The 15,643-nt window shown below is 34.8% G+C and overlaps 1 protein-coding gene across 2 annotated transcripts in view; it reads left to right on the forward strand.

The window, feature by feature from the left end:
* Window positions 1-15,643, forward strand: part of GLRA3 (glycine receptor alpha 3) — a 119,796-nt gene that overhangs the window by 15,118 nt on the left and 89,035 nt on the right. For both annotated transcript variants that reach the window (XM_054575934.1, XM_054575935.1), the window contains exons 2-3: window positions 1,778-1,905; window positions 10,900-10,967. In XM_054575934.1, coding sequence (XP_054431909.1) covers window positions 1,778-1,905; window positions 10,900-10,967 — 196 coding nt within the window. The remainder of the gene's footprint in view (window positions 1-1,777; window positions 1,906-10,899; window positions 10,968-15,643) is intronic.

The following is a 15,643-nucleotide window of genomic DNA, read 5'->3' on the forward strand; positions in this document are numbered from 1 at the left end:
AAGGAAGCCTTTTGCAAAGGAGATAAAGCGAATGGTTTAGAAGCAGCAGTATGTAGCTATGAGAGCCTGACAATGCCTTTCTGCCCTCTGTCCTTGCGCCATGGAAAACGAGCAAATGCTGATTAAGAGGACAGGTGAAAGTTACTTAAAACTGGGTGGGAGAGGAAAGTTCTAGAGTTAACAAGAAGACAGTGGACTTTTCTTTATTTCTTTTGATGATGATGATGATGATGATGATTTTCATTATAACATTACAATAAACTTTACAGAGATGACAATGGCAGAAAGATCAACTGACCAGTAATAATCAGAGATAAAAGTGTCACAAAATAATATGGAACCAACAGAATAGAGACAGGAGAACCTTCTATTTAGAGAGACAGCAGGAAAGACAGTGTGAGAGTCATTGGGTGGGTAAGTGACTTAGAATGTCCAGAACTAGACAGAACCTCTAGAACGGGGCAGCAGTTACTAAGTGCTATTAGTCGTAATACTGCGCTTTCAAAAATATCACTTTCACATTATCATTGATAATGAATTTTAAAATTATGCCTATGCACCACTGATGATATGTGGCTGGTAGACAATTTAATGGTGATAGCTCTCAGTCCCATTGTCACTATTTATTAGAAATTCTGACCTGAAACCTAAATAATTTTATGAACAAATGTCACCCCAATACATTCAATAAAAAAGAAAAAAACCAAATATTATACATTCTTAACAGATCTAAAAAACATTTTGACAGGAGTAATGTAATAGCTTGCTCCTGCTGAGTCAGGTGGTAACCACAAAGGGTCAGGCTTTGGCAATGCTTGGAGTTGAGGGACAGAGCTGGGAGGGTACGCTGATTGACAATCTGCAGGAAGGAACATCAGTTTGAAGATATCAGTTTCAAACACATGTGTGCTCAGAAAGTCTGCTTCACTTCCCTAAGCAAAGCTCTGTGGATGAAAAGAGTCATTTCCTATTAGCAAGCAGGCCCAGGTCTTTTGCAGACCAACCTAGATAAATGGGGCGCTGGGTTGGGGAGCAGTTACACTCACAGGCTTCTAGGATCAGCAGCTGCATAGAAAGGAAAATGTTTGGAATATAAAATACAGTAACCCTTTACCTTCCCTGGACACAGGTTCTTATTGTATAATACCAGGTGCATCTACCACACTTACAGTGATTTTTCAATCTTGATGAACAAAAGTTAGGTCTGAACAAAATGTGCTGGACATGAAAGATACCAAGTGAGAGCAGGATGAATTTAACTGGGTATGTTACTAAGAGAGGAGGCGCTCTAACTGAAGAAAAGAATATGATTATTTAACCTATGACGACGGGTTTATTATTGTTTAAAAAATTCACAGAACCTAAAGGTGATGTTTTCCCCTCAATAAAAGCAATAAGAATTGCACTTCACAGCTGAATTTTCATATTTTCTTAAGCGTGAATCATGAAGGACACTTCTTGCTAAAAACTGCAATCAGAAATCAAGTTCGGGTACATGCAGACTTTGAAAGCTTAATAACTTGTCTTTGTTTCCAGACTTAACAGAAAGTAATATAACTTCTGACCCTTGGGCTAAACACTTATGAAACATTATAAATACTGACTCTAAATCTATGAATGCCAATCTGTCGTTATGATCACATTCACTGTATAGCATGTGGAACTTTTTTTTTCCAGAGGTACTTTAGCTTAGCATATTAATTTTATATTTGTAGGTAACACTTGTTAGGAAGACTTTTTTTGATAAAGTCTATGTTTTTTCCCCTTTCATCTGTAGTTTGGTTGCAACAAAGGAAACAGACAGTGCAAGATCTCGAAGTGCTCCAATGTCACCCTCGGACTTTCTGGACAAATTAATGGGGAGGACATCGGGATATGACGCAAGGATCAGACCCAATTTTAAAGGTAATTTGTTCTGCTGACTACTATGTGTGAAGTGTATTTTAAATATGATTAAACAAGATACATTTTTAAAATAGATTCCACTAAAAATCCTAATGCTTATTTCAGAATATAAGCATTATAAGCATATATGTGTGTGTGTGTATATATATATATACACATATATACCTATGCTTATAATGCTTATATTCTAAAATATAAGCATGTGCAAAATGCTTATTTCAGAATATAAAAATATAAACATGTATGTGTATATATACACATATATATATATTTTCTTACGTGTATATATATATATAATTTCTTACTACATACAATGGAACATTCTCACTAACTGGAATGAAAGCTTCTTTAGAGCTGACAGTAAACCTCCCTATATTTTATATCCTCCACAGCAGGATTTTGTATATTATGGAGACTCAAATTATTGTTGAATTTATGTCCTGGAAAAGAGCCTGGATACCTAAAATCCACTGATAACATCTAATAAATTATTCCACTTACCAAGTGTGTTATCTAAATTTATAGGAATGAGTGTAATTATCAACCTAAGTACTCTTTATTATTTTCCTGTTTTGTATAGTGATAACATATTTATACAAGTTACATGTGGATAATCCAGAATGATAATATGTCCTGCAATGTAATCTATGGTAAAAGATTAGAAAGCTACTTTCATGCCTCTACTTATTTAATATCTCTTGAATAATATTTTATCTAATTAAAATACTTAAGTGATAAGAATACACACATATTCCATAAGATTCCATTAAGTTATTTTCACCCCTAGAAGTGAAAGAAAAAAAAATGTGCTCTACAATAATTCTTTTTTTTCTGAATTTATTCTCATGGGATAAAAATATAATTGCTTAACAATGGTATAAGAAGTAATTTGAGAGGACTAATAATACACACTAAGAATGAGTACCAGGAAAAAAAATAGGAGTAAAATTTGTTGATAAATTATGAGTAGGAAATTATAAATTGCTTCAATGTAAATATGAGTTTAACATTTAAAATGTGGGTTGGATTTATTCATTTGTTTTTAAGGATTTTGACCATTAATATTTTGAACTGCAAAGGAGAGAAACACTAAATGCAAACTGTGAGGAAACAGTACAGTTTTAATGGGTGTCATATTCAAATAAAAATGAGAAGTTCAGCATTATGAGGATCTTTTACAATTGAGAGAAAGCAGTTTCCTCATACAGGCATTCGTCTTTAATAAAATTATTGCTTATGCTGTCATTGTGTCATTTTACAAAATAATTCTTTCTCTTTAAAAAAATATCTGATTTCTTCTATTATCTGTGTCTAACACACTCCCTCTCATACTCTTTGCTCTTGCTTGTTCCCTCCAGATCTAAGGAGAATTGTTCAGAAATGTTTTCTAATTTATTCTCAGACATTATATAGTGTCATCTGTTTACTTTCAGAATGTTTAGGAGCACTTTAATTCTGTAATTGCCTTATGGTCTCTTCAAGACCCTTTATCCTAAACCATTCTTCTCCAAGGTGAAGCCATGGAAGTGGTATCACAGGTTGCTAGGCAAATGTTATTTTGTATGTGTAACTATTTATTTTATTTATGGCAATAGTAAAAACCATACACCCGACCTTGGCAAACATTAAATTGTCTAAAAATATTAGTGATGAAAAGCAGCAGCTCCCTGCCTTGACAATCCTTATGCACAGTCTCACTTCTTGAGGCAAATACTCCAGAAGTAAAATTGGTTCCTTTTGGTGAAATCTGTTTGATCTCTTTCTAGACCTTTTACAAACAAGGCATTATGAGATTCCTTTGCACTAAATAAACTGCTAATTGAATGTCTCCATTCTTACCTTCCACCTCTTCTGTTTTCCCTTTCTGTACAACAATTTCTCTTTTCTTCCTGCAGGAACAATTTTATTTATTTATCTCCACTCTCTTTAAGCCTCTACTTTTCTTATATGTGAAAAAAAGTTCTATAGCTCAGGAAGGATCAAGTTGATTTGCCTGGGTGCTGAGACAAGTTGAGTCTGCACTGTGTGTGTGTGTGGTGTGTGTGGTGTGTGTGTGTGTGTGTGTGTGTGTGTGTGTGTGTGTGTGTGTGTGTGTGTGTGTGTGTGTGTGTGTGTGTGTGTGGTGTGTGTGTGTGTGTGGTGTGTGTGTGTGGTGTGTGTGTGTGTGGTATGTGTGTGTGTGGTGTGTGTGTGTGTGTGGTATGTGTGTGTGTGTGTGTGTGTGTGTGTGTGTGTGTGTGTGTGTAGGGAGGTGGTTTTCTGCTATTTCTCTCTCTGGAAAGGAAAACCTGGCAGAGACAGCATGGTGCTCGCCAGAGCACTGCTTTCAGTGAGCACCGAGTGTTGACTAGGCTTTGGCCTGGGGTTCACCAGATGTCAAAACAGAGAAGGCTTAGTTTTGAAGTACTGTGAGGGGCCCTTTTTTCCCAATGAAAAAAGTTATTTCCCCTGTTTTTTTTTAACTTCTTATAAACTGAAGATGAATGAGTTCTGAGGATCTAATGCACAGCACTGTGACTATAGTTAACAATACTGTATTATATACTTGAAGATTGCTAAAAGTGTAGATTAAATGTTTTCACTAAAAAAGGAATAAAATAGTAATTATGTGCTGTAATGCTATGGCGATAATTATATTGTGATATGTAAGTGTATCAAATCAACACATTGTGCCCTTAAACTTGTACAATGTTGTATGTCAATTATATCTCAATAAAGCTAGAAATAGGAAATGATTAAAAAGTCAGCACTAATTAACAGAACCATAGTATTTCCAATCACCTTGATAAACTATTTTATTTAACAGTTTTATTTATTTATTTACTTATTTAATAGTTTTATTAAACTATTTATTTTGGTTGCAAAACTAAAGACAAAAAGTTATTTCCATTCCTTCAAAGATTCTGTAGGGCTAAGCTCCAGGCTATCCTGCTTTGCGGGAATATGGATGGGAATCAGGGACCTTTTTGAGCCAGGTGCTTGTGGTTTTTCCCTAGGCCCTTCCAGCTCCCCACTTCCTATAGGTGAGCCTAAGCTTTGTGTCTCCCTGGGTCATTCTTTTCTTTTATTAGTAAGTTTATTGGGGTGACATTGGTTAATAAAATTACATAGGTTTCAAATGTACAAATTCTATGATACATCATCCCTGTATTGCATTATGTGCTGCCCACCCAGAATCAAATCGTCTTCTGTCGCTGTACATTCGACCCTCTTCACCCTTCACTACTGCCCACACCCCTTCCCTCCGGTAACCACCATACTATTGTCGGTGTTTTTGTTTGTTTCTTTGTTTGCCTTGTTTGTTCATTTGTTGTTTTCAGTTTTATATCCCCCATATGAGTGAACTCATGTGTTTCTTGACTTTTTCTGCCTGACTCATTATCTGCCTATATCTACCCCAAAAATTAGAAAACATTTATTTGCAAGGATATATGCACTCTTATGCTCATTGCAGCCTTATTTACAATAGCCAAAATATGGAAGCAACCTAAGTGCCCATCAATAAACAATTAGATAAAGAAGATGTGATACATATACACAATGGGATACTACGCAGCCATAAGAAAAGGTGAAATATGGCCATCTGTGACAACATAGATGGATCTTGAGACTATCATGCTAAACAAAACAAGACAAAAAAGTCAAGAGCCTTGGGTCATTATTAGCAATTAGGTCCCTTCTCTGTGTAGTCCTCATCTACGTTTATTTTTGGCTTTGTTCTGTTTTCTTCTTTATTTTATATTTTGTCATTAAACTGATCATGAATTTCCTCCCCTTCCCCTTTGGTGTGAGATGTTTAGTCTCATTTTTATTTGGTAATATAATTTTTATGTCTTCAGAGTGAAAGAAAACTATTCAATCCCCCTCTTTAAATAGAAGCTTCCAGGAGTCATTTGGAATTATAAACCTATAGTGTACCCATACATGATAAAATATTATTTCACGAGACCACTTTACCAGCTTTTTCTGGATTTCACTTGTGTTCTTTGACCCTATTATTTGGGCCTTCAGTTGGTCTTTGATGACCCTCGAGTCTAATTTGGATCCAGGCAGAAAGTACTTCTTAGCAATCACCCGATTTTGTTTTCCTTCAAACACTGATTGCATTTTTTAAAAAATCTATTTTTAATGGTCACACTCGTTTTCTAGAAATAACATTGTTTGCTTTCCCAATGTCTTTGTGGTTTCTGTCTTTTCTCTATATTAACCCCTTTTTCCCACATCACAAATTTAGTTTTAAAATAGCTATTTCTGCTGCAACACATTCTATCCCCAGAATACCATGTGTACCTAATACTCATTTCCTGCCTGTATTTTTTTCAGGAAAATGTTAGCATTTCCTTTATAATTTTAACTATTCCTATGCATCCATCTAGACACTGCTGTTCTTGAATAAAATTCATGATTTTTTTAAAAAGTCTATTTCTTATTTGCATTTTTACATAATATAAGATTATTTTACTAAGAAGAATCTCTTCACTAATAAGCCTTTCTAAAATTGTAGATGTTCACCTGAAATATTCATAGATTTAGATTCTGCTTTCTATATTTTTAGGTTTTGTTTGATTTTTATTTTTAATGTATTCTTCTGTAATAGCTATTTCTTTTTCATTTCAAAACAATCTCAAACTAACAGGTATGCAAGTATAGCACTTAGCTATTTTTTCCCAAACTCCTTGAAAGTAAATTTTTGACCTGATGCCCCAGTACTTGAGTGTATGATACAAATAACAACATTCTCTTAAATAACCACCATCTAACCATTGAAACAAGTAAGTTGTTGTAACATGGATATATTGCTACCATGTAGCTTGTGCACCCCCATTCGAATTTTATTAATTTTCTAAATAATGGATTCATAATAAAATGATCCAGTTTAGAATCACATCTTGTATTTTGTCATTTGTCATTGCCTCCTTCAGTATGAACCAGAGGGTCATTCTTTATTTGACTGTTATAATCTAGGCATTTAAAAAATGTTATTATCTCTTTATTTAACAGAATATACCTCAATTTGTATTAGTCTAATGTTTCCTCATGATTCAGTTTAGGTAATACATCTTGAAAGATATATCACAGAAGTGATACCATGTTCTGATTGTGTCTTATCAAATGGTGGACCCTCTTGATTTTTTTTTACCATAACTGGTGATGTTTACTCTGATTAATTGATTACGTTGGTGCTTTCCAAGACATATCTTTATACATATACATCTATGCATAAATACACACATAGAGATACAAACACTCATATATGTATATTCACACATATATATACTTAAATCAATGTATTTACTTCTCTATCTATTGAAAACCATGAGTTCACATTGCTATTTCCAATTCTATAAGCTTATTCTAATTTCTGAGTTTCCATATTTTAACTTCCTCAGTTGACAGGAAGAAACCTGGCTCCTGTCACCTTTAATATAATTCTGTATTTGATCAATGAATCTCCCTTGTCTGCAGCCACGACCTCTCTCACTCAGATGCCCTTGCTCCTGTTCAGTCTCTGACTCCCCAGGCCAGGATGCCCTTCTCCAGTTCTAATAACCCACGCCCGGCTGCCCCATACGGCAACTTTCTTCTCACTTACTCGGGCTCCAGCGTCCTGGGCCACGCACGCCTTCTCCCCTGACGCCCGTCTCATCCCGCTGCAGGGTATCGCCCTTCCCCGGCCACCCTCGGCATGGAAGCCTATCTTACACTACTCCGCTGAATGGCTTTCAGACCGCGAAGGGAGAGCAAGGGGAAGAATGAACTGAATCCTATTTTTATGCCATAATTTTAAAACCTTTTCTGAGTATCTACCAAGTAATTTAGAATCTGGATTTAAAGTCATTAAATATGCTTTTGGTAATTAAAAAAATCTCTCTCCTTGTGACATGACTACATCAAATATATATTTATCCAAAATAAAAACAACTCACTAAACATTTTTGAGGACTGACATTTCAATTGCATTCTCTGTCTTTAAAAAGTGTGAGGCTTTAATTAATACAACAGTATGTTAAAAATTACTTGGAGTCATTTTCATAAACACTTGGGTTATTGTTTGTCTCCTTGTTTGCTCTAGATCTGCCTGGTGAACAATTTTCCCCAATATGAATAGCAATAATGTAATTGCTAAGGCTTTGCCATTTTGCCTTTATCCATCTCTGAACTTAAGAGTCATGTTCTATTTCTTTAAGAAACATCTAAAAGAAAACATGCTGCTAAAACATCTGCAACTACTGTCATTTGCTTTTAAGGCCAACGATGGCTAATGTAATGAACAATTTAAAAGCATAATTTGCCATATGGATGTTATAGCAGTTATTTGCTCTGTTGCTAAACATAGCAGTGAATTAGATGGAGATAACAGCTTTTGCACTGGCACGGAAAAGTGGCAGATTGGCCAAGGACTGCTGAAACAGGTGCTCTCTGCAATGGCAATAGAAGATTTACAGTCTTCTCAGGGCTTCATTTTCTACAAAATTTTTGAATATACATATCAATAGCTAAGGTACAAAGAGTACTCCAAGATTGCTGCCCTGATGGGAAACATGATAGTATTATATCCATTTCCTTCTGTGTAATGTCTCTCCACTGTTTCTGTTCTTGGTCACAGCCATTCTATTTCCCATTTGTGCTACTGCAATGAATTCCTAACTGTTTTCTCCGTTTCTAAGCTTTCGCTATCCATTCAACCATTCACCGTGTCGGTTCGCCACACTCCCATGATCAAGGATCTGTAATGGCTCCCTCATGTTTATTAGGTAAATTCCCAATATTTTGGTATCACATTGAAAAGATTCCATGGTCTGGGCCAAGACTATTTTTAAAACAATGGCTTTGATTTCCAAATTGCTTCATACTCTAATAAGATTTTCAAATTCTTTAAAAATAAATTAATATCTACACATGTGAAATATCTATATATCAATATTGATATCAATTTAAAATTTGGAATTCAGGTTTGGTGCCAGAATCCATTGACCTTTCTTTCTGCTGGAGAAGAGAAAAAACATATTTATATATCTCGCACTTATGCATGTTCCAATAACTAGGCAAGGAACATATCTGATAACTGACAGATTAAACAATAGAGCTCAGACATGAGACCACTATTGTCTACTTTACTACCACATGAAATTTAGATTTGGAAACCAAGCTGACCTCCTGCTTTTAAGAAGAGCATTTTGCATCTGACTGGAGGCCTGTTGGAGGGGCAGGGACTGGAATCTCTTATATTGTGAAACATCAAGTTCCCCAATACTAGTGAAAGCCTCAGTCAGTTACTTCTTTGACCATTGCTCTGCTGTGGAAGCAGGTTATTTTCCTTATTTTATTCATTGGCCTTACTATTCAAGCCTCTGGTCAGCTTGAGATGCCAGGGCCACATTTTAGGGAGACTGTCCGAGGAGCCCTCCCCTTAACACAGAGCACAATGCTGCTCCTTCCGCTCTCGGTGGTAGATGGTCATGTGGTTTTCTATGTCCGGACAGCACAGTAGGTGGTAAGAAAAAGCAGGTAATAATTTACTGGTTCCTATTAATTTCTGCTGTGCTAGATGATAATTTCTTTGTGTCTTCTTCAATTTGGTGAGCATAGACTTTAGGTATTTAGTATATGACTGAATGAATGGGTCTGATGAAATAAAAATTCTTGGTTTTATGATGAATGTTAAACCAGGCACTTATGTGCACTTCTAGAATGGCGCAGTAAGGATCTCTGTAAATCCCCTTCTCTAAAAAAAGCAGCGAAGACACTGGCAAAATTGTCATAATTAACTTTTAGGACTCTGAAAATTAACGGAAAGCTTGCAACATTATAACAATGTTTCTGAAAGAAAAACTGATGAATTTGTCCTAAGGACAAAGGATATTGGAATATGGCCCCAGGTCCACAGTAACCTTGGCAACCTGCCACCTCTCAACCAGAGAAGCTATAAAATCCTGCTGCAGCTTAGCTCCTTCTAGCGGGAGGACCAGGTTGGGAGCTCCTCAGGAAGTCCGTGCCCGGAGCTGCGTTGCTGTTTGACCTGTCCTGCTGTTCCCTAAAAGATTCCCACTACGAGAGGGCGTGTCATTATTTTACTGTGACTGGGGTCTCCCTCAGTGGGAAGTTTCTATCACCAAGGCATCTGTGGACAGTGGTCACAGAAAATCACCAGTTGGGAAAATAAGAGCCTGAACAAAATTTTTAGAAGATCCGGGGAATGAGATGCCTGTAGGCAGCTTTGAAAACTTATGATGTATTCTTGTGGATCCAGAGGTTACATGCGTGGGGCTCTACGCGTTTCCAGGAAAGTCCTCTGATGACCCCAATCTCTCACCCCTGGCTGACCGCAGATCTGGTGCAAGCAGGGAGTGAAGGATAAGGCATGAACATCAAAGACATGCCCCCAAATAAACAAGTCGTGAAGGAGATCTCTGACGAATCATTTGTTGACCAGTAAACTCACGAGCAGAGGCTTCAGTGGCTGCACACTCTAGGGAAATGCAGACTTTACAGTATTAGTCCAGGTAAGTCATTAAACAGGAAATAACAATAAGAAACACCAGCAATGGCAAAAAACTGTGGGTTGGAAGCTGGAGGTGTGGTTTCCAGAGTTGACACATATTTTCTAAAGTATCCAATATTCAAAAAAAAAAAAGTATGTGACGTGGAAAGAAACAGGAAAATACAGCCCATACATGGGATGGGAAACATCAAACGTTGGACTTAATACTTCTACTTACTAAATTTACAGAGCCATCAGAGATATCTACATCACGGAAACAGGCCACAAGAGGTTAATGATTGGTTAGCATCAGTGTTCAAAGAGACCACGAACTTGTGATTTGCAATCCAGCTGATTTCATAGAATGATTATCTTCCATTTTAAGCGAATGTGTGTATACATGTGTTAAAAAATATTCTTCTTAAAACAACTATTAATGAGAAGCATGAAATTATTTAAAAATATTTTAGATAAGTATCTAAATAGCCCTTATGTTGTAATCTCTTTTTCAGGCCCTCCAGTTAATGTCACATGCAACATATTCATAAACAGCTTTGGCTCTATTGCTGAGACAACCATGGTAGGCATGTTAACGTTGTAACAACTTTTCTTTTTTTTGAAAGATTTTATTTATCTGTTTTCAGAGAGAGGGGATGGGAAGGAGACAGAGGGAGAGAAACATCAATGTGCGGTTGCTTCTCATGCGCCCCCTACTGGGGACCTGGCTTGTAACCCAGGCATGTGCCCTGATTGGTGATCTAACTGACGACCCTTAGGTTTGCAGGTCGGCAGTAAATCCACTGAGCCACACCAGCCAGGGCAGTAACAACTTTATACTAAAGTAATTGCTAGTCAGATTAATGGCAATTTTCTGCCAATGTTATTTAATTTAAAGTCAAAATTAATATAATGAAATTTTAAAAGATGAAATTAATGGTATAATTAAATTGTAATCAACTGCAGGTAATAATGTTTCATTAAGAGGTCGTACATTAATAGAAAATATGTAAGTAAAAACAAGATTGATTTTTCACGTTTCAGTAATTAAATGCTAAATCTCAAATTAAAAACAAAAGTCTATCATATAAATTATTTATTCCTTTTCAATGTTTTTGAAATAAACAGACATAAGCATAGGAGTAAACAATTTCATGTTTAATTATTTTGTATACTTATAAATGTGTTCATAATATTGTTTAAATATTCTATTTGATTACTTTTCCAAGTGAATATAGTATTTGCAAATTGTAGAGTATGCCTTAATTTAACTAAACTTGCTGAACAGAGACTTCATTACTGTGTAATTGAGAACATTTTACGTAATTATTACAGCCCAAAATTAACATTACAGACCACATTTGTTCTGTTTTGAATTTTATAACTTTCTCTAAAGATAATATTGTATCTCTTCTTTGCTCTGTGGCTAATATTCATTGTGTACTTTTGCTAAAATAAAATGCAGGCACAATCACATGAACCACTGAATATCTGTCTAGCAGGCAACTTTTTAAAATTGAAACTATTTATGGTGGCTCTTAAATTACTTAGAATTATACTTCATTCCTAAATTTAACAAGTATAATTTGCATTAATTTTCAAAGTTGATTTTAGCTAAAATAGGCTATGAAATACTTCAAGATTTCTTAGCTTCCAAAACCATTAAGTAGCTACTTTTCCTCATTTTATATACCTCAGAATGATTTGATAGCAAATTTTGAAGAAAAAGTAATCTAATATGCAAATTATTCTGTGGATGTGTGTGTAGAGTTTAGTGTGTGTATAGAGGATATATGTCAACAGGAAGAGACTTTATTTAGGCACATTAAAAAATGATCTTTTCATTATGTGCACATTATGTAGTAATTTAGCAGCATCTCTGTGGTTCTTTTCAAATAATAAAAGCAACAGTGGAAGAAACTGACCTCACATACTTGGGCATTATATAGAATTATCTTAACTATAGTATATAACTTAAAATAAATGTGTGTGTTTGTGCAAACACAAAGATAATGCATATAATTTGTCTGTATAAGCACAATGTAGTTCTGGGGCGATTCTGACCATAAAGTGATTACAATTCTGTTTCAGACTTTGATGTATTCTGGCTTCTGGTTGAATATCTGGCCAATTTGTATCCTGCATTTGTACATACCCACTAGAAATCAAATTAAAGATAAAGGAATCTTTGCTGGCTTTTTTTTTTTCTATTTAGACCTCCCAAATTGTGTTCCCAGCCCTAGCAACTTTCTCATTTTCATTGCTACTATATTTACTGTACAATCTTGAAAACCTGGAAATATGTTTATGTTTTCTCTTTTGCAAAACCATTTCCACAAAATACTGTCAACAGCAATAGGCAGAAAGGTTTACAGTCTTACTTATGCTTGTGGGGTGGAGGAAGGGATTTGGAAACAAGGGAAGATACAGCCAGATTTCTTTATTAAAATCTGAAAGATTGTCAGGTTCCCGAAAGCCTTTGCTTTTTATGACATTCATCAGCCTGCCACTAAATGGCTACAACGGCCATAGGACTGTAACACACAGTTTATGGGATGATTTCACCAGCTGAATTTCTTACCTTTAATCATTTTAGACAGACTTTCTTTATAGAATAATGTTATACAAAGAGCAGAATATTGCAAATACACTCTCCCTGTGATCCTCACTCAGTTTTATTTCTTCCCTTCTCTAGTGTAGAAATTCTTTCCATTCTTACGTATTCCATCATAATGAATTTCCTTTTAAATCACTTTTCGAATCTATTACTCTCCTTTTCAGAGTCACAAGCAGCCTCAATGAACATTAATCAATCACTTCAGAGGTTATTATAAAATAAACTATTATGAAATTAACTATGTCCACCTCCGTATCTTTCTTTTTAGTCTTCCAAACTGCTAAACATGTGACATAATTTTGATTTTCATAATCAGATTCAATATTTGTAAAAATTTTTAATGGTACCAGATAGATTAGCTACATTATGGCATCCCTCTATATAACAATAGAGAAAATCAGAACTTGTTATTATACTTCTATCTCTAGGATCATAAAATATTTTGCTACCACCTGATTAAGTTAATGTAATTTAATTATAGTCTCCACCATCATAGTTCTGCAAACTAAACTTTGTGTCATTGTTTTATTTGCCATAATATTGTTTAATTTCTATGAAACCATTAATATATTTTAAAACATTCACATATCTTATATAAATATAGTTTACTTTTGTTTGTATAATACCAGTAAGCTAATTTGCTGAAGATAATATAGTAAGATTAAAAGCATGAAATTTCAAATTAGCTATAATCATTAACAAATACTTTTATATCTGAGAACTTATATCTCAAATAAAACTAAATAATTCTTTTAATTCATATATATTTGCCTAACAAATTTCCTAAGTGCCTTCAATGTTTTTACTGACCAAATATATTAAGTTCCCTTGCTGGTCTAGTCTCTAACCTATTAAATCTCTCCGCATTTTAAAACTGAGTGTCAGTGACATTTGAGGGAATTATTTGATTCTTGAGAAAGTTTCTCTAGTAGATATTTTTTATTTAGCCATTTTTTGAAAATTAAGTAATTCAACTTTTAACATATTTTGTATCTTCTTGCCTTAAAAGTTAAAAGTATTTATGTGTATTTTTAATAGTATAAACTCAAATTTCTTAACTGTTAAACTCATCCTTTCCCAATGTTCTCTAACTTAATGTAGTGCTAACCATTCTCACTAGAGTACAGTTTTATTATTCTTGACATATAGTCATCAATTTTTCTCTATACATATTATGAAAATTCTAGACATCCCAATTTTCCTCACATTTGAGTTGTGTGTCATTGTATATAACGAGATTCTCAGGACTGGTTCAGCCTCTGTTATTCCAAGTTTACATTCTTCTTAAGCAGATAATGATGTAACAACTATTGGAAACCATAATTTTTTTAAAAAAATTAGATAAAACTTGCTTGCCATCATTAGAGTCACTCTCTTTCCCATTCTGCAACATGGCCTTTGTGACAGGCGCATCCTCCATCCTGCCTTTTGAACTTGTGGTGAGCAAAGGCGGTCATGACTCTGTTGCTTCTATGAGGGAAGCTAAAGATCTCCCTATCCAGGGACTCAAGTGTAGCAGACTCCTGCAAACCTGTGATGAGTTGTGGATGAGGCTTATTTGCCAGGATGAAAGCAGCTTCTGTAAGGCAGACTTTTTATATGCACGTAGTAGTTTGTTTGTTTATACATAGCAGTATTTAAAAGTGGATAAATTGGCTGAATCCCCTATCTTCAGAAAACAGATGGCTCTCCATCTTGTTACAAATACGAGACAGAGAATTGCTCTGCATCTTATGTGAATGTTTACTCATCAACCATTACTTTGCACCAGTTCCCCTAGAATAAAGTATTTCCCCAAAATAAAAAAAAAGGGGAGATGTTTTGGTGTAAGAGTTTTACAGGTGCCTGTGTACAGAAATGTATGATGGGCTTGAGTGAGAGTCTCTCAGGGTCTGCTTTGAGCTCACAGAATTGTCAAACTGTACAGCTTTTAAATTTTTCACACAAATAATTATAGATGCACACTATGATGATGATAAGCTTTTTTAAAAATGCTACTTTAGTTGGATGTGTTAGGATGGCATTTAACTAGTTGTACTGATTTTAATCCAATCTCCCTTTCTCTATAATTTTAATCCAATCTCCCTTTCAATTCTATCTTTAATTATTTTGTTTAAATTCATGGGCATTTACTTAAATTTTTTTGATTATGGGCTTCTTAGAGCAATGATCCACTCTGATATAGTCATCACTAAACATTAGCAACTAGGATAATTTTTAGCAGAAAGTTGCTCTTAAGTATATATTGTGGGATACACACCCACACGCACACATATGTACATATTCTGGTTAACAAAGATCATTTTTCCCAAGAAGAGAACTTTGCTATTGTGTCCTTGACATAAGGGGATTAACTTTTTTTCTTCTTTGCCATATGACCTGAGTCCTGGTTCTCTCTTAAATTGCTGTTTCAGTCTCTAAAATATGAATGAAATATTTAATTGTACGATCTTATTAATGTTGGCTAATATTGCCCAAATAAACTTGGCTTTTCAAATCAAATATTCACATGCAATTTTATAATCTTTTTTCAGCTATATTGTCAGAGAGGTAAATTCATTAAAAATGTTAAAATTTTGTATGGAGAGTTATCTATGATACGAAATTAGAGCTCCTATGACATAGTACATATAATGATCAAA

Source organism: Pteronotus mesoamericanus, unplaced genomic scaffold (assembly GCF_021234165.1).
Source record: "Pteronotus mesoamericanus isolate MK-2021 breed Mesoamerican mustached bat unplaced genomic scaffold, CSHL_Meso_final contig_32, whole genome shotgun sequence".
Taxonomy (NCBI): Eukaryota; Metazoa; Chordata; class Mammalia; order Chiroptera; family Mormoopidae; genus Pteronotus; species Pteronotus mesoamericanus.